This window comes from Ovis canadensis, chromosome 5 (genome assembly GCF_042477335.2).
Source record: "Ovis canadensis isolate MfBH-ARS-UI-01 breed Bighorn chromosome 5, ARS-UI_OviCan_v2, whole genome shotgun sequence".
NCBI classification, from domain to species: domain Eukaryota; kingdom Metazoa; phylum Chordata; class Mammalia; order Artiodactyla; family Bovidae; genus Ovis; species Ovis canadensis.
The window spans coordinates 47,369,207-47,394,072 of NC_091249.1; the positions used below are offsets into that span (position 1 = coordinate 47,369,207).

Below are 24,866 nucleotides of genomic sequence, written 5' to 3' on the forward strand. Positions count from 1 at the left end.
GTCTTATTGCTTTAGTTGTAACTTCAAGTATGAAGTTGAGTAACAGTGGCATGAGAGGATATAATACTATAACTGATATTCACAATGAACAATTTTTATATTATCTATGTTCCACTGTCCTTCATTAAAATACAGTGAAGAGTTAATTACACATATTAAACTTTTCTGCTTTCATACTTTGCTACCATGAGCAAAATAAATCTCACAAACTATTAAACATGTCATTTAAAAAAATCCATTTAAAAATCACTTTTATAAAATGCTTTCAAAACTTACCATGGACTAAACTATTGGCAGGTGCTACAAGAGTGTCCCACAAACATATGTTTCTGAAAAAAAGAAAGATTACTTCTTAAGTGACATAAAAAGTTGAAACAGAATAAAAATGTTTCACATTATATAATGATAAAGGGATCAATACAAAAGGAATATTATACATGTTAACATATACACACCCAGTACAGAAGCACCTATATAAAGTAAACAATAATAAAGAATACATAGGGAAGAAATTGATAATAATACAGTAACAGTATGGGATTTTAACACCCCACTGACATCAATGAAAAAATAATCCAGAGAGAAAGTCTATAAGGCAATAGTGGTATTAAATGACAATGGATCAGTTGAGCTTAAATGGTATGTATAGAATATTATATTCTAAAACAGCAGAATGCACATCCTTTTCAGGCACACATGGAATGTTCTCTAGAATACGCCACATACTAGGTCACAAAACAAGTGCCAACAAATTTAAGAAAATAGAAATTGTATCAAGCATATTTTTTTCCCTAATCACAAAGGTACGAAGCTACAAATAAACTACAGAGAGAAAAACAGGAAAAACAAACAAACATGCAGACCAAACAACATGCTACTAAAAATGCAATGGGTCAATAACGAAATCAAAGGGTTTAAGTCAGAAAAGACCTTAAGACAAATGAAAATAGAAACACAATTTCCCAAAATCTATGGAATGCAGAAAGCAATTCTAAGAGGGAAGTTCACAGCAATACAGGCATTCTCAAATAAACAACCCAAGCTACCATTCACTTTTTCTTTTAGAAAAAGAAGAACAAACAAAGCCCAAAGTCAGTAGAAGGAAGGAACTTTAACCAAGATTAGAGAGGAAATAAAACAGAGATTAAAAAAAAAAAATCCAATAGAAACAATCAATGAAAACAAGGGCTGATTTTCTGAAAAGAAAACAAAATCAACAAACTTATTCAGGTTCATCAAGAAGATGACAGAGGACCCAAATAAACAATACAAGAAATGAAAGAGGAGAAATAACAACTGATATCACAGAGATACAAAGAATCATAATACTAAGAACAGTTATATGCCCACAGACTGGACAACCTAGAAGAAATGGACCAGTTTCTAGAAATATACAGCTTGCCAAGAATGAATCAAGAAGAAACAGAAAATTTAAACAGACTGATCACTAGAAATGAAAATCAATCTGGAAGGGGAAACAAAACAAAAGCAACTGCCAGGTAACTGAGTGTCCAGGACCAGACATGGGAATTCTACTAAATATATGAAGAACTAATACTTATCCTTCTTAAACTATTCCAAAAAACTGAAGAGGAGGGAACACTCCAAAACTGATTCTACAAGGCCATCATTACCTCGATTATCTTGATACCAAAACCAGACAAAGACCCTATAAAAAAAGAAAATTACAGGCCAATATCTTTGATAACTACAGATATAAAAATCCTCAACAAAATATCTTAACAAACCAAATACATAAAAAAGATCATACACCATGATCAAGCTGAATTAATTCTAAGGTCACAAGGATGGTTAGACATTTGCAAATCAAAAAATATAATATATCACATAAACAAAAAGAAAGATAAATATAAGATGATCATCTCAAAAGACACAGAAACTCTCTATTGAGTTTTCCATTCATGATAAAACTGTGTGTAAAGAGGAAACAGTTCTTAACATAATTAAAGGCCACTTAAGACAAATCCACAATCAACATCATACTCAACAGTGAAAAGCTGGAAGCCTGCCACTAAATTCAGAAACATGACAAGGATGTTCACTCTCTCCAATTTTATTTAACATGTTACTAGAAATCCTAGCTATAGCAAACAAGAAAAAGAAATAAAACGTATCCAAACTGGAAGGGAAAAGGGAAAACTGTCACTATTTGCAGATGATATAGAAAACCCTAAAATCTTTACCCCTCCAAATTTAGAACTAATAAATAAATTCAGCAAAGTTGCAGGATATAAGATTATATACAAAAAATGTGCTATACTTTTATATACTACTAATGAAATATCAGAAGAAGGTAAAACACAACCCTACTTAAGATCACATCAATAGGAATAAATATTTAGGAATAAACATAACCAAGGAGGTGAAAGACCTATACTCTGAAAACTATACACCACTGATGAAGGAAACTGAAGATGCTACAAAGAAATGGTAAGATAGCCTGTGCTTTTGAATTGGAAGAATTAATATTGTTAAAATGACCACTAAAACGACTACTCAAACCAATCTACAGATTTAATGCAATCCCTATCAAAATACTCATGACATTTTCCACAGAACTAGAACAAAATAACTACAAAAGACCCTGAGTTGTCAAAGTAATTTTTAGATATTAGACTAGAGCTGGAGGAATCATACACCCTGACTTCAGACTATATTACAAAGCTACAGTCATCAAAACAGTGTGATACTGAGTTCCCAACTCACTGTTACAAGCCACTGTTGACCTACACTTCACAGGAGATCCTCCAACGCTAGCAGGATCCCCACCCTTTGGTCCACTAGCATGTATAATTAAATTCACATAATTTAAATCCCTCTACTGAAAGAGGCATCCAGATATAGAAGACTCATCCAGTAGTCAAAGACCTCAGGGAATATGGAGAGTGGCTTGGAAATCACTTGCTCTGTAGGAAAGCCAGCTGCTATGTCATAATGTCACTCAAGCAGCCCTTTAGAGAGACTCAAGTTGCGAGAAACTGAGGTCTCCTGACAAGGCTTGCGAATAGCCCCGTGAATAAGCCATCTTGGAAGAAGATCTGCCAGCTCCAGTCAAGTTTTCAGATCATTACAGCCCCACTGACATCTTCACTGCAGCTTTAAGGAAAAGTCACTCAGCTAAGCCATTCTCAAATTCCTGTTCCATAGAGACTGTGAAATAATAAAATTGTGTTTGCAAACATCTTTTCCCATTATGTGGCTTGTCTTTTCCTTCATGTTAAGATGTGCCTTTTCTTTTTTAAATAAACTGAAGTTCTTAATGTAAAAAACAAAAATAAAAAATAAACCAGTGTGGTACTAACACAAAAACTGACACATAGGTCAATGGAACAGAATAGAGACCCCAGAAATAAACCCAAGACTTATGGTCAATTAATCTACGACAGAGAAGTCAAGAATATACAACAGAGGAAAGACAGTCTTTTCAACAAGTGGTGGCGGAAAAACTGGACAGCAACATGTAAAATAATGAGACTGGAACATTCCTCTTTACCATATACAAAAACAAACTTAAGATCGTTTAAAGTCCTAAATGGAAGAATGGAAAATCATAAAACTTCTAGAAGAGAACACTGGCAGTACACTCTTTTACATAAACCATAGCTATATTTTCTTGGATCAGTCTCCTTAGGCAAAAAAGAAATAAACCAATGGGATCTAATTAAACATAAAGCTTTTACAGAGCAAAGGAAATCATCAACAAAATGAAAAGATAATCTACTGAATGGGAGAAAAAGCAAATGATGTAACTGACAAGGAGTTAACACCTAAAACAGACACACAGTTCATATAGCTCAATATTAAAAAAAAAAAAAAAAGTGGAACAGGACTTCCCTGGTGGCTGAGTATCTAAGATTCTGCGCTCCCAATGTAGGGGGCTCAAGTTCAATCTCTGGTTGAGAATTGAGATCCTGCATGCAGCACAGTACAGCCAACAAACAAACAAAACCAAAACACAAAGCCACCAAAACAAACAAAAAAAACCCAACATCAATCACAGCCGGGTATCTTAACTGGTTTCTGATTCAACCTGTTAAAAAAAAAAAAATGGACAGAGTAGATAGATAATCAATAGACAATTTCCCAAAGAAGACATATAGATGCCTAAGAGGCATATGAAAAGATGCTCAATATCACTAGTGTAGATCAAAACAACAATGAGCAATCACCTCACACCTGTTAGAGGGGCTATCAAAAAGTCTTCAATAAAAAAAATTTAGAGAGGGGATTCCTTGGTGGTCTAGTGGTTAGGAATCTGCCCACCAATGCAGAGGACTTACGTTTGACTCCTGGTCCAGAAGGATCCCACATGCTCTGGGCCAACTAAGCCTGTGTGCCACAACTACTTACCCCACACACCTAGAGACCATTTCTGCCACAAAGGAAACCACAGCAAAGAGAAGCTCACGCACTGCAGCTAGGGAGCAGACCCTGCCCACTGCAACTAGAGAAAGCCTGTGCACAGTAACAAAGACCCAGCATAGTCCAAAAGTACATAAATCTAAAAACAATTAGTTGGAGGATGAGGAGGAAAGGGAACCCTTGTACTCTGTTGGTTAAAATGTACATTGGTACATCCACTATGGAAAACAGTATGGAGGTTCCTCAAAAAATTAAAAACAGAACTACCATATGATCTACCAATTTCACTCATGGATATATATCTTGAAAAAATGAAAATACTCTTTCGAAAAGATATATGCAGCCCAACTTTCACAGCAGCACTTTATAATAGCCAAGACACGGAAGCAACCCAAGCGCCCATCAACAGAACACTGGATTAAGAAGATGTGAGACGCACACACAATATTACTCAGCCATAACAAAGAATGAGATACTGCCATCTGCAGCAATGTGGGTGGACCTAGAGACCACTGTGCTCAGTGAAGTAAGTTAGACAGAAAAAGACGAATACTATATGCTATCACAACATGCAACCTAAAAAATAATATAAATGACTATGTATACAAAACAGAAACAGACTCACAGGTATAGAAAACAAACTTGTTACCAAAGAGGAGAAGATGGGGGAGTGACAAATTGGGAATATGGAATTAATAGATACAAACTTAAAAAAAAAAAGATACAAACTACCATATATATTATAAAATAGACAAGAAACAAGGATACATTGTATATAGAATAGGGAATTATAATAATTATCTTGTAAAAATCTATAGAGTATAATCTGCAAAAATACTCAATAATGATGCTATATACCTCTAACATAATATTGTAAATCAAGTATACTTCAAGTATAAAAACAGTATGTCTCATTCTAGCTCATCCGAATCTCACTCACACAGAAAGTTCTTAAATTTATAAGGCACCAAATACAAGTAACCAATATACTTATGTATGATTAATTTTTAGACAAAAATTTTAAAAAATAATAGCTTCCAAAATGAAAAACTTCAGATTAACATGTAATTACAAGGAATACTACATGAAATCTGAATATAGAAACTATTTTTTGTATTCACTGATTTTCTAATCTAAATAGTTTGACTGAAATAAAGAACAGGACACAAGGAATCTTGAGCAAAAAGAAAACTTATTCCTACTATGAAAGGGAACAGCTTCTACTCCATTCTGTGAGTTACAAAGGAGGCATAAATACATATAAGAATTTCTATGAAAGATGGGTTGAAAACTCCATATTCCTAAAATTCCCACTTTGAGTGCAAAGAGGCGCCTCAGGACAAATATAAAAAGCTCAGCAACTTCAGAAGGCCTTAATCTCAAACTGAGCTGTATGAGGGAAGTCAAAAGGGTGCATGGACATGGAGAAACGAGATTTTTTTCCCACACATTTAAGTGTTTCGGGGAGATGGGGACAGGGTGCCATACACAACTAACATGTCTTTTGGAATTTGTGTTCTGATTACGAAACTGATAATATTGGTCTCATAGGCTATGGCAAGGGTTTAACTAAACAGCGGGGCCAATAAATATTTTTTTTTTTTTGGCTCAAGCTTTCTTAACACATAGAAAATAATATGGAGAAAAACTCTTAGCAAAATCAAATTCTTTTCTCCTACACTGAAATGTTAACATTATTAATAGAATACCAAAAATCCAGAAGGAATGGATTTTGTTTTTAATGTCACCAGAATTTCCTTAGCTTTACAATTCAAACACAAAAGTGCTCTAAGAAACAAGTCTCTGTAATAAAAATATTTAAACGTGTAAGTGTGAAAACATTATTGAGATATAAGGACATTAAGCAATTTAAAAATAAAGCTTAGCTACATACACCACAAATTTCAATTTCAGTTATAATCTCTTACCTATTGTCAGTTGAAAGACCAGCTGTAGCTATTAGAGAGGAAGAGCTAACGAAGACAAAATCATTGGCTGTTTTGTTATGACACTGCCAAGTCTGGAATGGTTATAAACAACAAATGTTATTGTTATCACAAACAACTTTATAAGCAGGTAGATGCATTAATCAAAAAGTGATCATGTAATTTGTGGCTCACTTAATCCCTGTGTTCTTTCCCCTATAAACTTCAGAAACGTTATAAGAGTAATACAGAGAATTCTCATATACCCCTCACCCCAGTTCACCAAGGTTCCCCATTTTGGCATATTTGTAAATTTGCCACTTCTCTCTCTCTTCTCCCCCCGCCTCCTCTCTCTCACACACACACACATGCATACATACACTTTTCCTGAGCTACTTAAAGAAGATGCATACATTATGAGCCTTTACGAGGCCCTCTGCTTTTGTTCAACCAAAAGTTCAAGGGGAAACAAAAAGAGGTTAAGTTCAAATATTTTTCTTAGAAAACTTGTGAAAATGTTTGTCTTAGAAGACAAAAACTAGAATTTCAGATGATCTCAGACTGAATTATTTATTTTCAGAAATACACTTTAAAATATTTTTTTAAATATGTTAAATAAAAACATAATACTAACAGTCAACAAATTAGAAAATTGACAATGTTTCTCAATATTCCATCAAATAATAACAAACTATTATGAGAGATTTTTAGTCAATCATAAACACTGCTATTTCTGTTTAGACATTTAATAAAAAATGAATTTTTAAAACATGTCAAAAATCATCCCATGAAAAAATTTTCCTTTCAGTCACTCCCCATTGCCCCCAAACACCACTGCAATTGGGCTAGATGATATGTCTTTAAAACAAAATTTACTTTGATCTCCAAAAGCAAATACTATTCATTTTTAAACTAATCTGTCTTTTTGGAAGTCAAAAAAATAAAAAGATAGTCCCCTTAGGAACATAAACTTGTACAGTTCACCGTTGAACAACATGGTTTGAACTATAGAGGTTTAAACTACATGGGTCCACTTATACACAGATTTTTTTTGTTTTTTTCAATAAACACATTCTAGAGTACTACATGATCCAAGGTTGGTTGAATCTATTGATGCAGGACCATGGATATGGAGGGCTGCCTGCAAAGTTATATTCAGATTTTCAACTTGAGGGGGGAGGGTGTCCAGTGCCCCTAATCCCTGTGTTGTTCAAAGGCCACCTGTACATTTAATCTGCTGGCTGAATGAAAATATGAGAAAAAAATAAATAGTTTCAAAGTACCCTCACCAACACTCCCTTGCTTGCTTTCACTTAGATTAGTACTTTCTTCTAGCATTTAACCTAGAGTGAACTACCAGAATCAACCCACATTCTTAATTTTTTTCGTGATAGATATTGCTTAGTCCTATAAAGGGCTTCACTGAAGAATCTATCAAATATAAATTCACAGTTCTATGAAGTTGTGGAAGGTTCATTAAGTTTTTGTGGTCCTGAATAAAGATGTTATCAATTTTTTTTAAGAGATGGACAAGAAAATAGCACCAGCTATAGGATATCTTTTCTGCTTTGTTCATAAGGTATAAATTTACTGCAGAAAAACAACTAGATGCACTAGTCTGTTTATCATCCTTTTTAGGCATCACAGCCAGCTGCAGTTTAGTAAGGCTAGAAAGGTACTTGAGTAACCTATGGTTGCATGGGTCTCCAGAGGTACCATGTTGGTTCTATACAGGCTTCTTTTCTTCTTTAAAAATATATCCCTTGACTAATTATTACATTTTAAATAAATTTTACTTCTTTGGTCTTTATCAAGTAACTGATCCACTACTCTTATTATTTATTTATATTTTCTGGTGAGTTTTTTTACTTTTCTTTTTTCTTTCGGTTTTGAGAAATGATTAACATGCAGCACTGTATAAGTTTAAGGAGTACAGCAAAATGTTCTGTCTCACATACATCATGAAATGATTACCACAATACGTTTAGCAATATCACCACCTCACATAGATATAAAAGAAAAATAAAAAATATTTTTCCTTTGATGAGAACTCAGAATTTACTCACTTAGCAACTTTCATATATAACATATTGACTATGTTAATCATGTTGTACACTACATCCCTAGTACTGGCTTATAACTCCAAGTTTGTACCTTTTGAACTGCCTCCATCTAACTTCCCCTGCCTCTAGCAACCATATATCTGATTTCCCCTTGCCATGAGAACCAGGCACTTTATAGGTTTATTTTCCAAGTTACTGGAGACTAGAGATTTTTATACCTCACAGGGTAATTTTAACATAATACAGACAGAAACTTACAGTAGTATGACTGAATACATAGCACTAGATAGATTTTACATTTTTGTCTTTGATACTTAAGTATATATTCTTGATTTCTTTAAAATAAAAATTAAAAAAATTTAAAGGTAGGAAATCTTGGCTTACCAGGTATGGCTTAGGCATAGTTCCAGTAACTGGACAACATTTCCAGTTTGTTTGATACAAACTTAAATATCCATCAGCGTCAACTATTCCAAACTTAAGAGAAAAAAATTTAGCATTTAGTACAAATAAAAGGTACATATTTACCTTTACCCTCACTGTAAATCTCGTATTGTAAATCTTAAACATCTGAGTCATAAATTGTTTGACTTCTCATTTCACCTATGCATGGATCTAGTCCAGATAAACATTTAGCTACTGCTTTAAAAAATTCCAGGGCAGAGAAAAGTAAACCAACATCAGACCCCCAATTTATTATACTAACCAATAGCCTAGTCTGTATATTCTCTGTAGGTACTCCAAAAATGGGATACTGGATTTACACATTAAGCCATGTGACAAAATTTTAGTATGTATAAGATAAAACACGGTTCATTTTGAAAAAGATTCCCAGAGATATATAATAAGGAAAATGTGGCGAACAACAGTAGAAAGTAAAATGAAACAAAATTTATTATACTAAAAGAATTCTTGATGGAAACTCAGAGCATTTTGATTGGAAAGATGATAAAATAATCCAGTAAGGGAGTATAAGATACAGATCTTAAATGTCTAATTTCGACTCCTGCCTTCTCCCATCTACGGATGTAACAATCATTAATAATCCAATGTGTTTTCATTCAGATTTATTCTGCAAATATTCAAACACTCGTACATATAAGATTTTTTTAATGAAATTAAGATAATAATATACAGTTCTACAATTATATCTTTTACTTATTATAGCCATTTTTCCACATTGGTACATACAAATTTACCTCTTTCTTGTGCTGTGTAGTATTGCACTGTATAGTTGTATTGTAATTTTTTTTAAAGCTTTTCTCTATAGAATTTCCATTTTCTCCTATAATAAAAATGCTGCTTTGAACGTTCTTGCATATATACCTCTGAGTATTTATATAGGACAGATATCCAAAAAGAAAAAAAAATTGTCAAAGGGCATCATTTAAAATTGGTAGGTGAAGCCAAAATTAAATCCTAAGTGGCAATATCAATTTACACACCCATTTTCCCTTACACATTAGTTAACACTGCATACTACAAAATTTAACTATTTGTCAATTAACAGAAAATCCTCATTTTAATGTTCATTTCTTCAGTTATTAGTGAGGGTTATTGATCATGAATAGGGTTCTGCTTGTTTTTTGGTCAACTGTTCACATTCTTTGTTGTTTTCATCATCTTTTTACAAAATTGACTGACAGGGTTAATAGTAGGAATATTAACCCATTGTTTACTATATTTTTTACAGCTATTTTTCCAGGGTTTATCCTTTCTGTGGTTTATTCTGTTTTATGGAGTAAGTTTAGGTACATTTTTCAGAAAGTGTATATGGAATGTGCTAATTCTCTGCATACTTAAAAATGTGTCTATTTTGCCATTAATTTTGCATGAGTTTGGACAGACATTGGCTCCATTCCTTATCCATCAGAATTCTGTGAATACTGTTCTATTGTCTATTCGTAACCTCTATTTTCAGAGAAGGCAATGGCACCCCACTCCAGTACCCTTGCCTGGAAAATCCCATGGACAGAGAAGCCTGGTAGGCTGCAATCCACGGGGTCGCGAGGAGTTGGACACAACTTAACCGACTTCACTTTCACTTTTCACTTTCATGCGTTGGAGAAGGAAATGGCAACCCATTCCAGTGTTCTTGCCTGGAGAATCCCAGGGACGGGGGAGCCTGGTGGGCTGCCGTCTATGGGGTTGCACAGAGTCGGACATGACTGAAGCGACTTAGCAGCAACAGCAGCAGCAACCTCTATTTTTAAGGAGGCAAATGTCATTATTTTAGATAGGAAGGTGGAGAGGTTGTAGGTAAACATCTTTACCCCTACTCCTTCTTCTCATTACTTCTGGTCTAGTATTTGGTAGGCCCTTCTTTTTCTAAAAATCCATTTTTTGCTATGGGGAAATTTTTATTTTATTATTCCTTTTAATACAACGTTTCCTCTTTAAATCACTTTTCTTTTTATTCTTCTGCTATGTCTTTTAAAGGTCTTCTATGCCTTTTCCTGGATCTTTGTCTCAATTTACTTCTTGGGTTTTTTCATGATGGGATAAATTCCTGATTTGTACTTCCCAGTCACAAATTTGATTTTCAAATACTTCCACTCTGCTATTCGGTTCTTGTAATCAGTAGTTCCTCTACTCTCCTAATTTTGGGGAATTGCATGTTTTTAATTTATAAAACTTCTTTATTATTCTACTGCCTTTGGTTCATAGAATCCTGTTCTTGTTTTACAGTGTAAGATCTTCCTGAATCTGAGGAATCATTCCTCACAGGTCATTTTTTCCCTGCTAAATGCTCCCTTTTATCTCCTGGTTTTTCTGCAATGTCCAATGACTTCTGACAAAATGATCAGCATTATTGTGAAGTAGCGTGAGTTACCTGTTCCATTTACTCCAGCAGTCTTCCCTATTAAGGGAGATAGCATGCTAGGGTGTTGTGCTTTTGGGTACCATCATGGCAAAGGTGAATTAACAGTAAGCTGACTGCCTGTTAAAGATACCTAGGCAGATAATAATGAAGAGTTTGTTGTGCCTTAAAAAAGCCTATATAGGAGAGTATTGTTGTGTTAGTCACTCAGGTGTGTCCCACTCTTTACAACCCCATGAAATTCTTTTGGCAAGAATACTGGAGTGGGTAGCCATTTCCTTCTCCAAGGGATCTTCCCCACCCAGGGATTGAATCCGGGTTAGTCAGAACGTTAAATACATAAAATAACTCTGTCAGGAACAAGACAAGGGTGCCCACTTTCACTGCTACTATTTAACATAGTTCTGGAAGTTTTGGCCACAGCAATCAGAGCAGAAAAAGAAATAAAAGGAATCCAAACTGGAAAAGAAGAAGTAAAACTCTCACTGTTTGCAGATGACATGATCCTCTACATAGAAAACCCTAAAGACTCCACCAGAAAATTACTAGAGCTAATCAATGAATACAGTAAAGTTGCAGGATATAAAATCAACATACAGAAATCCCTTGCATTCCTATACACTAATAATGAGAAAGTAGAAAAAGAAATTAAGGAAACAATTCCATTCACCATTGCAACGAAAAGAATAAAATACTTAGGAATATATCTACCTAAGGAAACTAAAGACCTATATATAGAAAACTATAAAACACTGATGAAAGAAATCAAAGAGGACACTAATAGATGGAGAAATATACCATGTTCATGGATTGGAAGAATCAATATAGTGAAAATGAATATACTACCCAAAGCAATTTACAAATTCAATGCAATCCCTATCAAGCTACCAGCCATATTTTTCACAGAACTAGAACAAATAATTTCAAGATTTGTAGGGAAATACAAAAAACCTCGAATAGCCAAAGCAATCTTGAGAAAGAAGAATGGAACTGGAGGAATCAGCTTGCCTGACTTCAGGGTCTACTACAAAGCCACAGTCATCAAGACAGTATGGTACTGGCACAAAAATAGAAAGCCCAGAGATAAATCCACACACATATGGACACCTTATCTTTGACAAAGGAGGCAAGAATATACAATGGAGTAAAGACAATCTCTTTAACAAGTGGTGCTGGGAAAACTGGTCAACCACTTGTAAAAGAATGAAACTAGATTACTTTCTAACACCGCACACAAAAATAAACTCAAAATGGATTAAAGATCTAAATGTAAGACCAGAAACTATAAAACTCCTAGAGGAGAACATAGGCAAAACACTCTCCAACATAAATCACAGCAGGATCCTCTATGATCCACCACCCAGAATTCTGGAAATAAAAGCAAAAATAAACAAATGGGATCTAATTAAAATTAAAAGCTTCAGTACAACAAAGGAAAATACAAGCAAGGTGAAAATACAGCCTTCTGAATGGGAGAAAATAATAGCAAATGAAGCAACTGACAAACAACTAATCTCAAAAATATACATGCAACTTATGCAGCTCAATTCCAGAAAAATAAATGACCCAATCAAAAACTGGGCCAAAGAACTAAATAGACATTTCTCCAAAGAAGACATACGGATGGCTAATAAACACATGAAAAGATGCTCAACATCACTCATTATTAGAGAAATGCAAATCAAAACCACAATGAGGTACCACTTCACACCAGTCAGAATGGCTGCAATCCAAAAATCTGCAAGCAATAAATGCTGGAGAGGGTGTGGAGAAAAGGGAACCCTCGTACACTGTTGGTGGGAATGCAAACTAGTACAGCCACTTTGGAGAACAGTGTGGAGATTCCTTAAAAAATTGCAAATAGAACTGCCTTATGAGCCAGCAATCCCACTGCTGGGCATACACACCGAGGAAACCAGAATTGAAAGAGACACATGTACCCCAATGTTCATCGCAGCACTGTTTATAATAGCAAGGACATGGAAGCAACCTAGATGTCCATCAGCAGATGAATGGATAAAAAGCTGTGGTACATATACACAATGGAGTATTACTCAGCTGTTAAAAAGAATACAGTTGAATCAGTTCTGATGAGATGGATGAAACTGGAGCCGATTATACACAGTGAAGTAAGCCAGAAAGAAAAACACCAATACAGTATACTAACACATATATATGGAATTTAAAAGATGGCAATGATGACCCTGTATGCAAGACAGCAAAAAAGACACAGATGTGTATAGCAGACTTTTGGTCTCAGAGGGAAAGGGAGAGGGTGGCATGATTTGGGAGAATGGCATTGAAACATGTATACTATCATGTAAGAATTGAATCGCCAGTCTATGTCTGATACAGGATACAGCATGCTTGGGGCTGGTGCACGGGGATGACCCAGAGAGATATTATGGGGAGGCAGGTGGGAGGGGGGTTCATGTTTGGGAACGCATGTACACCTGTGGTGGATTCATGTCAATGTATGGCAAAAGCAATACAGTATTGTAAAGTAAAATAAAGTAAATTAAAATAAATAAATAAATATATCATGCCAAAAAAATAAAATAAATAAAATAAAATAACTCTATGAGTGTAGAAGGGCTTGAATGCCACACTTAAGAGTATGGACTTTTAGATATAACGAGGAGACTGTGGGTTCTTGAAAAGGACAACATGATTTCATCTACAGTGTATATATATAATGCTGGTTTTTTTTTTCCTTTTTTATCTTTTTTGGCCATGTTGCGAGGCTTGTGGGATCTTAGTTCCCTGACCAGGGATTGAACTCGGGCCCTAGCAGTGAAAGCACAGAGTCCTAACCACTGGACAGCTAGGAACTCCCTATGCTATTTGTTACATAACTTTGTTGGCAATATGAAGGATGCATTAGAGAGATTAGTTAGTAACAATATAACATTGACACAATGGAAAAACATGAGTATATAAATGATATTCTTATATGCTCATGTTTTTAGATTAAAAGGTTTCTTGATTAAACTCCTTTAATTTCCCATTAAGGAGCAAAGAATGTTGCTAATTACTATTAAGAAATTATATGCTCTCAATTCTGTTTCATAAATACAGGAAAAAATTGTTGACTTTAGTGAAATGCTAAGAGCCATCTAATAAATGTTGTAGGCAAAAAGGTTGTAGCACACCATGATACAAGTAACATGTAAGGATGGTGGAAGGTTTGGAGGCTGACAGAAAATGAAAGGCAAGATGTACTATCAGCAAGGGCCCATGTGAATGTTTTTAGTGCAGCATGGTCATAAAGACAAAAAGAAGGCTGATTTCCTCTTTAGTAGCTGTTTGAAGTGCTAATAAGACAGGAGGGGCAGAGAGAGACAGTTTTAGGAAGGAAGATTACAGGAAGTGAAGACAGCAAGAGCCAGGTTGGCAAATTTTTGTTAAAAGGCCCATAGAATAAATATGGCTTGCCAGGTATAAAGTCTTTGTTCCCCTGAACTCTGTTGCTGAACTGAGAAAATAATCATGGAAAACAAATAATGAACTGGTTAGCTGTGTTCAAATATAACTTTATTTACAAAATAGGTGGTCTAGGCCATAGTTTGCCAACATCCTTTCTAGAGCAGGTGTTCCTCAAACTTTAACGTTTTGTACAAATCACAGGAGCATCTGGCTAAAAAACAGATGGTGATTTGATAGCTCTGGAGTCAATAATCTGCATTTCTAATAGGCTCTCAGATGTTGCCTACTACTTGGTACCTGACCATATTTTGAGTAGGTTCCAGAGGATAAAGAAAGCAGAAGTATTTAGAAGATGGTCCTATAATCATTTGGTCCTTAAGCATCACATAAAAGAATTTTGATGGACATATATATAATGTCTTTACAGCAAGAACCAAGTGAATTTAAATTTTGAAAGGAATTTCTTTGAAAAGAATTCATATAGATGGATTAATACTTCACCAGTAGATCAGTGAACTGTTCTTTTCAGAAGCCCAAGTAAGAAATATTCATAAACCTTTAAGAAAATCAAACCATTACCCCTATTTACACTTTTAAATATTACCTTATTTCCTTGATAGTTAAATCTCATTCTTGTAACTCTTGAATTGCCACCAGAGCGGAAACAGGTTATTTGTTGAGAATGGCCCCATTCGAACATTCTGACACTTCCATCTTGAGCTCCTGTCAGATCTGCATTATAAGAGGGAAAAAAAACTACAAATTTATTTCAAGAATCAATGTGAAAATATGAAAGAAATACCTAAGAAATGAGTCACAGTCAATTTAGATAAATTCACTTTTGTATGAAACTTCACTTGAATACTCTCAATCTTAAAAACAGATAATTGCATAAGGCTTTCATCTGAGAACATATCCTCACACAAAACAACAGAAGCAATTGAATCAGATCTCTATAAACTTTATTTTCTTTTGAAATTATCTCAATTGTGTTTTAATAACCTTTAATAGATAATGTTTATGATGAAGAGTTAGAGTCTTAGGATTATTTAACTTTGTATGGTGACAGATGGTAACTGGACTTATCATGGTGATCATTTTGCAATGTATCAAAGTACTGAATCACTGTTGTAAACCTGAGACAAACACAATATTTCAAATTAACTGTATTAAAAAGATGATCTTGGGATTACTAACAGTCAATTCTTATCAGTCATACTAATAATGTTTAAATATCTGCATTTTTCTCTGACAAAACGATTGGAGGTCTTGAAAGTCATGTTAAAAAATCAATCATTTCTAATAATTTTATTATGATTGATCTAATACTCAAATACAGTATCCATTTCACTAAGGAATATGAATAAACTAAATATTATTACTTCTTTGCTTTATCATTTACTAATTGTATGTTACTAGGAATCTTACATAATCCCCTTGCTCTATTTTCTTCTTGTAAAAGGTATATGAAAGTGAAAGTGTTAGTCACTCAGTTGAGTCCGACTCTTTGTGACCCCATGGACTGCAGCCCTCCACGCTCCTCTGTCCATGGGGATTCTCCAGGTGAGAATACTGGAGTGGGTTGCCATTTCCTTCTCCCGGGAACTTTCTGATCCAGGAGTTGAACCTGGGTCTCCTGCATTACAGGCAGATTCTTTACCATCTGTGCCACCAGGGAAGCCAAAAAGGTATATAAGTCACTACTATAATGATATATAATATATCATTAATGATATCATTAATGATATATAAGTCACTGTACAGTTCTGAGAAGTAAATGAGATAATTTATATAAATCATTCAGAAATAAACCTAACATACAGGGCTAAACTGACATTAAGAATACGGTACAGAGGTAGTGAAAAATTATATTAATGTACGTAAAGCATCTAGCACATTTCTAGTCATATATGAATCAACTTTCCTTCCTTCCTTTCCAAGTACTTAAAATAAAGGAACTTCAACTGTTTTGGTTATATTTTAACACTGGGCTGGGATGCAAGAGTGGGTACAATTTCTTGTGACTAGCAATGTTAGTAGTAGGGCCACCTGATGTGAAGAGCTGACTCATTGGAAAAGACCTTGATGCTGGGAAAGAATGAAGGCAGGAGAAGGGGGTGGGGGTGACAGGATAAGTTGGTTGGGTGGCATCACCGACTCGATGGACACGAGTTTGAACAAACTCTAGGAAACAGTGAAGGACAGGGAAACCTGGTGTGCTGCAGTTCATGTGACTGCAGAGTCGGACATGACTTAGTGATTGAACAACAACAAGGGATGTAAACTGTATTCCCCTCCCCTCTATAGTTTTGTCTAGCTTAATCACAAACATAAATTGGACTAGATGCATTAACAAAAATCATTCAAATTTTTCTATTATTCATGGTTTTCATTTATTTGGAAAAATCCCTATTAGTAGCTTACATGAAAATGAAATATTCTCTTAAAACTTTATAAAGTTAAAAAAAACCCAAAAGGTTCCTATAACCAAGTTGTCTGAGTAAATATCCCTCATTAGTAACTGGAGAGTGTTATGCTATATAGGTGTGGAAAGAGTTAAAGGCAAGCTTAAAAATTTTGACAAAATCATTATTTTTTTTAAATGGAACTTTCTTTTTAAGATTTACCTTTCTATTTCAACTCATCAGATTAACTTCTATAAAATTTTCCTTAAGTCCAAAAGTATTGGTTTATAATGACTAAGATCTTTTAAAAATCTGTTCCAAGGAAGAAAGGAACTGTTTTGAAGTATCAGCAATTCAGTCAAATTTTTTTAAAAACCTATTTCAGGGCTTCCCTGGTGGTTCAATGGCAAAGAATTCACCTGCTAATGCAGGAGACACGAGTTCAATCCCTGGTTCGGGAAGATCCCACATGCCATAGAGTACCTTAGCCCGTGCACCACAACTACCGAGCCTCTGCTCTAGAGCTGGGGAGCCACAACTACTGAGCCCATGCATCGAAACCACTGAAGTCCATGCTCCCTAGAGCCTGTGCTCCACAACAAGAGAAACCACTGCAATTAGAAGCCATACACTGCAATGGAAAAAGCTCAAGCAGCAACAAAGACACAGCATGACAAAAAAAAAAAAAAGTAATACAAAAAATTTTTAAAAATAAATAAATAACTCATTTTAAAACTCCAGTTCATGAAAGTAGCCCACAGTTGAACGAAATTACTATCTGTGAGACTTATTCATGATATGAAACAGTATACTGTAAAAAAATTTCAGTGACTAATTAGCATTTAATTTTTCAACTCTCTGTCAGCTACAGTAGTTCTCTGAATGGAGAAAGTACTTATCCCAAGACAGAAGTTACATGATATTACCTAAGAACTATGAAAATAAGCCCACTAATTTTCTTTGAATCCAGGAATTATTTTATTTAAATCTATGGGCTTGAGGCAGAGCATATTTATAAACTAGTCAATTGTCATCACACATGCTTCAGGGCTGAGAAATAATGAAATCCCTTCAATATTTCAGGAAACTTCTAAACCCTACTGCAAAGAGTAAGGATAGGTTTTAAGCAATGCCAAATTTTCCTGCTGTGGGATTCATATTATCTACACTTTATATATAAAACACCTTTGACTCCTTTCTCTCTAAACCATCTCATGATTGTTTTTAGTTCATGTTTTACATTAGACTTGTGGATAGAAAACATATACTTCTAGTATTGAATAAATTCAACATAGTGAAAAATCGACTCAAGTTTTCAGTATTATTTTATATCTCTAGCATAAGTAATAGAAGCTACCTATTCATCTTAAGTATATGGCTCTCTTGAACACTTTTATTAGATAGTGGTATATAACTTTGATAACACATGCTTACAGCACTTGTGATCATTAAGTAAAAAGAACTTTGGTTCTGTCACTTGTATTTTATCAGAATATTTCTCATAAAAAAGGTGGTACAATTTTTAATAGGTTATTAAATTGGAGGGACATGAGTATCTTTTAGTTAACATGCACTATTTTTACTATTTTTGTTACTGTGTGGTAGGACAACTTGATGAAGGGCACAACTTAAAAATCTTATTTAAAAAAACTTAAAATACTCACATGCCAATATGAATACTGATTCCAACCCAACAGTTAATTTTAAAGTTGTCTCTATTATTATTTCTGCTTCAATACTTCCAATAATTCCCCATTAATTAAGTTCTTTGTTAAAGGAAGAAAAATTTTTGAGATTCCTAGGAAGATTAACTGAAAATAAATATATCCTGCCTTAGACTGTATAACCACTATACTTACTATTAGTGTGTCTGATAAAAGATAAACTGACATATATTAAAAAAAAACAAACTGATTATGATGAGCCTCTAAATGATCAAGATATGGTTCTGGTCTATATAATAAAAGATGAGAGTGATCCAATTATTAAAACAGTAATTGTCAGCTATAATTTAACACTATGAAGAGTATAGAAATGCTCAAAAATAAAATGTGCTAAGAAATATGCAGCAAAATGCTAAAAATTTACACATTAGGTTAGTCTTTATTAATTCAGGAAAATTACTTTCTCTATTTTTACTCAATTTTGAGGTGATTTTACTTGCTAGCAAACATTCTCAACAACAACAAAATAAAAGTTGACTACTTTTGATTGATACTAGAATTTTCCTTTAAATTCTTTACAATAATGGCTTATTATCAACTTACAGTAAGGAAGAGTTGGATGAGAAGTCATTCTTCTGACATTATTAATGGCCTTCTTAATCATCTGTTAACAAAGAAAAATCATTCATTTACACTTTTAATAAAAAGTAGCATTAAAATTTTATATTCTGACAGGAAATTCAAGTAACATTTATTTTTGTGTGATTTCATAACTATCATAATGGGTGCTAAAAATACTAAATATGATAACAGAAATAAAATTTTTAACAGCTCAGCTAACATTTTAAGTGTACATACATTTTCTGCATCATTGCCTAGGATCTAAGAACAAATTCACCTCAAGAATTTAGTCTTACCTCCTTTCTTGCCAATTCTTTTCTGATCCCATTAAATTTATTGGAATAATCCTGAATAGGATAAGGTTAAAAAGACAGGCAGAAGCATGTGAAAAAAAAAAAAGAGGTAAACAGAAAACTGTATAAATTTTTAACTGATAGTTTGGAACTATTTATTTATCCATTTTAAAATTATGCTTTGAATGGTTTAAGTAGCCTGTCAAACAAGAGTAAACTAAGTACTTGAAACTAAAGGGATAATTTTAATTTACAGGATATATCCTACTTATAGACTATAGCTAAAGTTATAGATTATCCTAAGTGTGTATCACCAGTCTCATGCACATTTTTTTGTTGTTATTGTTCTTTTGGATTTTAAATTGTTTAATTAGGCCAAAGCCATAAGTAAAGTGGGGATATAATAGGGAAAGACGGAACTAGGTCAGCAGAATCAGGGAGGAACAGAAACACTGAAAGACATGTTTGATACAGCTATACTCCAAAAGAGCAGAAATTGGTCCTAACTAGTATTCCTTTTCATTAGTATGCATAATTTAATGAAATAATAGGACTAGAAAATATCTGATCAAATTCCCTACCCACAAAAACTGAAAGCCTGCTGAATGTCATTTCTGTTTAGTAAACATCATTTTTAAACCTCTAGTCTCAATTAAAAAAAACAGCCTGAGGATTCTTGATTTTTCTAACTACTTTTTTTCCTAATAAGAGTATCAAAGAAAGGAAAATCATGAATAAAAAATACAAAGAGTTAAGTTTCTGAAAGCATATGCAGACTAGTACAAGGGAAAAGAAATCATTGATTATTTTAGTAAATCTATATAAAAGGAACCACCTTATTATACTGGTGTCTTTTTCCTGAGGCTGGAGTGGGGTAATCCCAATACTTATGTTTACAAACCACAATGACACCAACTAAAAAGATGTTCTAACATTTAAATAGGAAGAAAATTCAGTCCTAAGAGGAATGACAAAGGTAAATTTCCACATAAAAATGCTCTGGAGAGTAAGCAAATATTTTCTGAGCATCGACTAAAGGTTAAGCACATTCTACTTAGAGATCACCAGTGTGTATAAAGTAGACACATAATAAACTCTCAAAGAGCTTACATTCAGAAGGGTATAAAAAAATACAACCAAATAATAATAGATAATTTATAAATTGATAAAAGCTATAGAGATGATAAAATGGGATAATATGACTATCAAATGAGAAAACAGGATAACTGGGAGTAGAGGAGGCAGGAGCAGATACCTTTGCTAGGGAAACAAGAGAAATCTCTGGGAATCTGAGTTGAGATCTGAATGGTAAACAGCAAGTATTCTGAGTAGAAACCAAGGCAGAGGCTCTAAGTCTGATGTGTTCAAGCGGTAGAAAGAAGGTCACTGGAACTAGAGAGCAAAGAGAATCCAGGGGGGAAAAAAGGGAGATGCTACTGCAGAGGCTGGCTGAGTTTAAGTCACACAGGGCCTCAGAAGCCATGTGAAGGACGTGTTTTAAAGCAGTACTGGGAAATCTTAGTTTTAAGCATGGGAGTGATAACCTGAGTGATGTTTTAGAAAAGAGAAACTCTGCCTGCTGTGTAACAGACAGAGGGAGCAGTTGTAGAAGCAGAGACCAGAAAGAAAACTGTTTCAGGAAGAATTGTATTATATTCTCTGAAAATAGAGCTGGAAAAAATGCTTATTATTTCTTTTAATATATTTTGTATATTCTAAGTTCTCCTTTAAAAGATAACATCGTTAAGTTTTACAAGTGAATTTTAATGTATCTGTCCAATGGAAAAAATTAACTATTAATGACCAAGTCTTTTCTTTTGAATAATCACTAGACTGTTTTTCATGTTCTTCAATTCAATACTTAAAACCGTCCTCCATGAAATCAATGAGTGAAGAGGAATGGAGGGCTTTAACAGAAGCTCTACCACAAATTGGAGACAGTGACCTGAGTTAAATTCTTTGACCTTTCTCGATCTCAAGCTTCATCTAAAGAATGGTTAAGTGGAGTAATGTAACAGCTACAACAGATATCTCAAACAATAATAAGGTTATATGATTGGTAAAGGAACTGCATTAAGTATAAAATATTATCAGGTATTATTAAAGATAATCAAGCTTTATTTAAAGAATTATCTTCACTAATTAGTCAAAAAATTGGCACGGGGTGCAAAGACAGAATTCTACAGGACTTAAGAAACAGTGGGGAAAAAAAACACCTACCACCTAGCAAGTCATTGAAAAATTGCTGGTGCTGGGTTTCTTTGGTTCTGTGTATCGATTTCTATACTCCTATAGATACAGCTATGGATTATATCCTAGGTAATCAGGGTACAGTTCTGTGGATATCGTCATTCATACTACAATATCACCATTTAAAAACAAAGTAAAAGGGTACCCTTTGGTTTCCACTTCTACATCATCATACTTTTTCAGTTCATCTGCATATTATATTTTGCTTAAATTTAAAAAAAATTTGTATCATTTTTATTTTTTCATGAAAAGAAAACATATTTGTCTCAGCATCAACTAAGAGTTGTTAGTTGATAACCATTTAAAAATATTTGGCAAATCTTTTTTGAAAAGAATTAGATAAATAAATGTTTGGTGCTTTATGGGCATATAGTCTCTGTCTCAGAATCTCAATTTTACCATTGTAATGTGAAAGCATCCATAAACGAAATACTAAAAAAATGTGCGGCCATGTTCTAATAAAACTTTATTTATATACAATAAAATCTAAATTTCATATAATTTTCATGTGTCACAAAATACCATACTTATTTTGATTTTTTTTAATGGCTTAAAAATATAAATTCTTAGCATGACACAAAAACAGGTGGTAGGCAGGATCTGACCCACAGCATGTGGTTTGCTGAGGTCTAATTTGGAACAGTAAGTTTCAAATAATTATTACTTAAAATACATCTCTTTGTATTTTCATTTATTTAAAATAATTTTTGTTATCAAATGAAAACCTATTATTCTTCAAATAAAAAAATCAGAACTTCCAAAAAGTATGACTTACTAAAAAAATTAAATTTTTAAAAAACATTTACATCCTTTATCTTATTAATTTAGAGGGAAAAAGCAGACATTTATACACAAACATTTTTAACTTTACATACCACAGATGCTCCTCTGCCAGTCTGTGTACTACCAAGCCATGGCATGTTAATTGGAGTACCAGGATTGCTATGTGTATATGGGGTTGTACCTTGCACAGCTGTTAAATCATCACGAGCATGTATAACCAAGAAATCTTCTGATCTACAAAGGAATGTCAGCCAGAATAAATCAACGAAGAAAGGTCTTCATTTCTTGTTATACCTGAAAGCTCTAACATATGACTTTGGATTTCTCTTTAAAATTAATTTTCTTCAGCTCAACTCCTAACTCACAGCCAATAATTCCATGCATGAACAATTTCAGATCGCTTCTCTTATTCCCTTCCAACCCTCAACCCACTTTTTTAAAGTTCAAGCCATCCCACTTCTTTATTCTTTAGCATATCAACTTCCATTTTGCTTACAATCTAGGAATATTCCTTTAAAAAAATAACTTGAAAGGTACAGTTCTGTGGATATCATCATTCATCCTACAATATCACCATTTAAAAACAAAGTAAAAGGGTACCCTTTGGTTTCCACTTCTACATCATCATCTACCCAAGTATAGATCTGTGTAGCCAGAATTCCAGAAACATCTAGTTCTTGAACATCATGGCTCGAAGCAATTGCTATGCAGTTTCTATTCGCCTGAAAAATAAATCATATAATAATCTTTAAATAAAGAAAGCATAGTGTATATATGGGCTACTTTTGAAAATGGAGACTACAAAACAGCCTCTAGAAATGATAACTTTAGGTATAGAATAAATAGTATTTTCACAAATAAATATTTTAATAATTAAACTTTGAGATAACCATCAGGATGAACCTGGAGATGTGTTTATATTTTGAGACTTTCACAGCGCTCAACAGAAGGCAGCTACAAATGGAAATGCAAGTGCCACTTCATTTCTTCTGCCAGTAGCACTCTCTCTCTAGTCTACTAGAATGGTACTATCTCCCTAAAATTTGCACAGTTCAGAAATGTGAAGTGAGATATTGAAAAATATAAGAGCCCTGGAAGGTAAACAAAGGTAAGGGAGATAAGAACTTCAAACTGAAGAAATAACGGTGAATTATTCAAATAAGATGGTATTTCTTTCTCCTAAAGCCTTTCAATCTTAGGCAAGACAAACAGAATTTGGGAAGGGGTCTCGTGTCTCAGTTAGTAAAGAATCCGCCTGCAGTGTGGGAGACATGAGTTCAGTCCCTGGATGGGAAGATCCCCTGGAGAAGGGAAAAGCTACCCACTCCAGTATTTCGGCCTGGACAATTCTGTGGGCTGTATAGTCCATGGGATCGCAAAGAGTCGGACACGACTGAGCGACTTTCACTTTTTTAGGGCTTCCCTGGTGGCTCAGAGGTTAAAGCATCTGCCTGCAATGCGGGAGACCTGAATTTGATCCCTGGGTTGGGAAAATTCCCTGGAGAAGGAAATGGCAATCCACTCCAGTATTCTTGCCTGGAGAATCGCATGGACGGAGGAGCCTGGTGAGCCACAGTCCACGGGGTCGCAAAGAGTCGGACATGACTGAGTGACTTCACTTACTTCACTCACCAAGAAAAGGTGATGAAGTAAGTATTTCAGAAAAAAATCATCAGTGAAAAGTTGGTCAGATTAAATGATAGAAAACTTTCAACATCTATAAATTTAAAATGTGTATCTTTAAAGGAAAAAAGGAAGATTATTGATAGCAAAGAGAAAACAGGACTAATATTTCAATTATGCAAAATTCTAATACAAACTGAGACTGAAAAAACTGAGACTCCAGAGATATGTGGAAAAAAGGAAATTAACTACACTGCTGGAAGGTAATTCTCCATGTGACTCTCTACTTCTGTGTGTCTTGTGAATTAGTCAATGACTGCCTTTGTTTCACAGTATTATTATCAGGATGCCTATATAGCTATAGTCTCTCCCTCCAGATCAAAAGGCAGATATGCTTACTGTCCATTAGAAAAGATTTGGGTTCCCTGAACTCACTGTTCTCTGCCTGTAATGCAACACACTTTGTTTAGGTATCATCTAGCCCTCTTGCTGTCACTAGGAATTGCACCTTAGGGAACCAGAGCAAAAATGCTAATGTTCTGGCTTTTGCTTTTGCTGTTAGTAATAAACTATACTTTGTCTCTGGTCCTGGAGTCTTGTGTCTTCTAA

At 34.2% G+C, this 24,866-nt stretch overlaps 1 protein-coding gene across 4 annotated transcripts in view; it reads right to left on the minus strand.

Annotated features, from left to right (window-relative positions):
- Window positions 1-24,866, minus strand: part of DMXL1 (Dmx like 1) — a 132,733-nt gene that overhangs the window by 7,802 nt on the left and 100,065 nt on the right. For 2 of the 4 annotated variants that reach the window (XM_069591713.1, XM_069591711.1), the window contains 8 exons: window positions 23,235-23,356; window positions 22,727-22,868; window positions 19,605-19,655; window positions 19,291-19,351; window positions 15,223-15,350; window positions 8,756-8,848; window positions 6,312-6,403; window positions 277-329 (listed from right to left, as the gene is read on the minus strand). In XM_069591713.1, coding sequence (XP_069447814.1) covers window positions 277-329; window positions 6,312-6,403; window positions 8,756-8,848; window positions 15,223-15,350; window positions 19,291-19,351; window positions 19,605-19,655; window positions 22,727-22,868; window positions 23,235-23,356 — 742 coding nt within the window. The remainder of the gene's footprint in view (window positions 1-276; window positions 330-6,311; window positions 6,404-8,755; window positions 8,849-15,222; window positions 15,351-19,290; window positions 19,352-19,604; window positions 19,656-22,726; window positions 22,869-23,234; window positions 23,357-24,866) is intronic. The other 2 variants (XM_069591714.1, XM_069591712.1) reach the window with 1 other exon arrangement.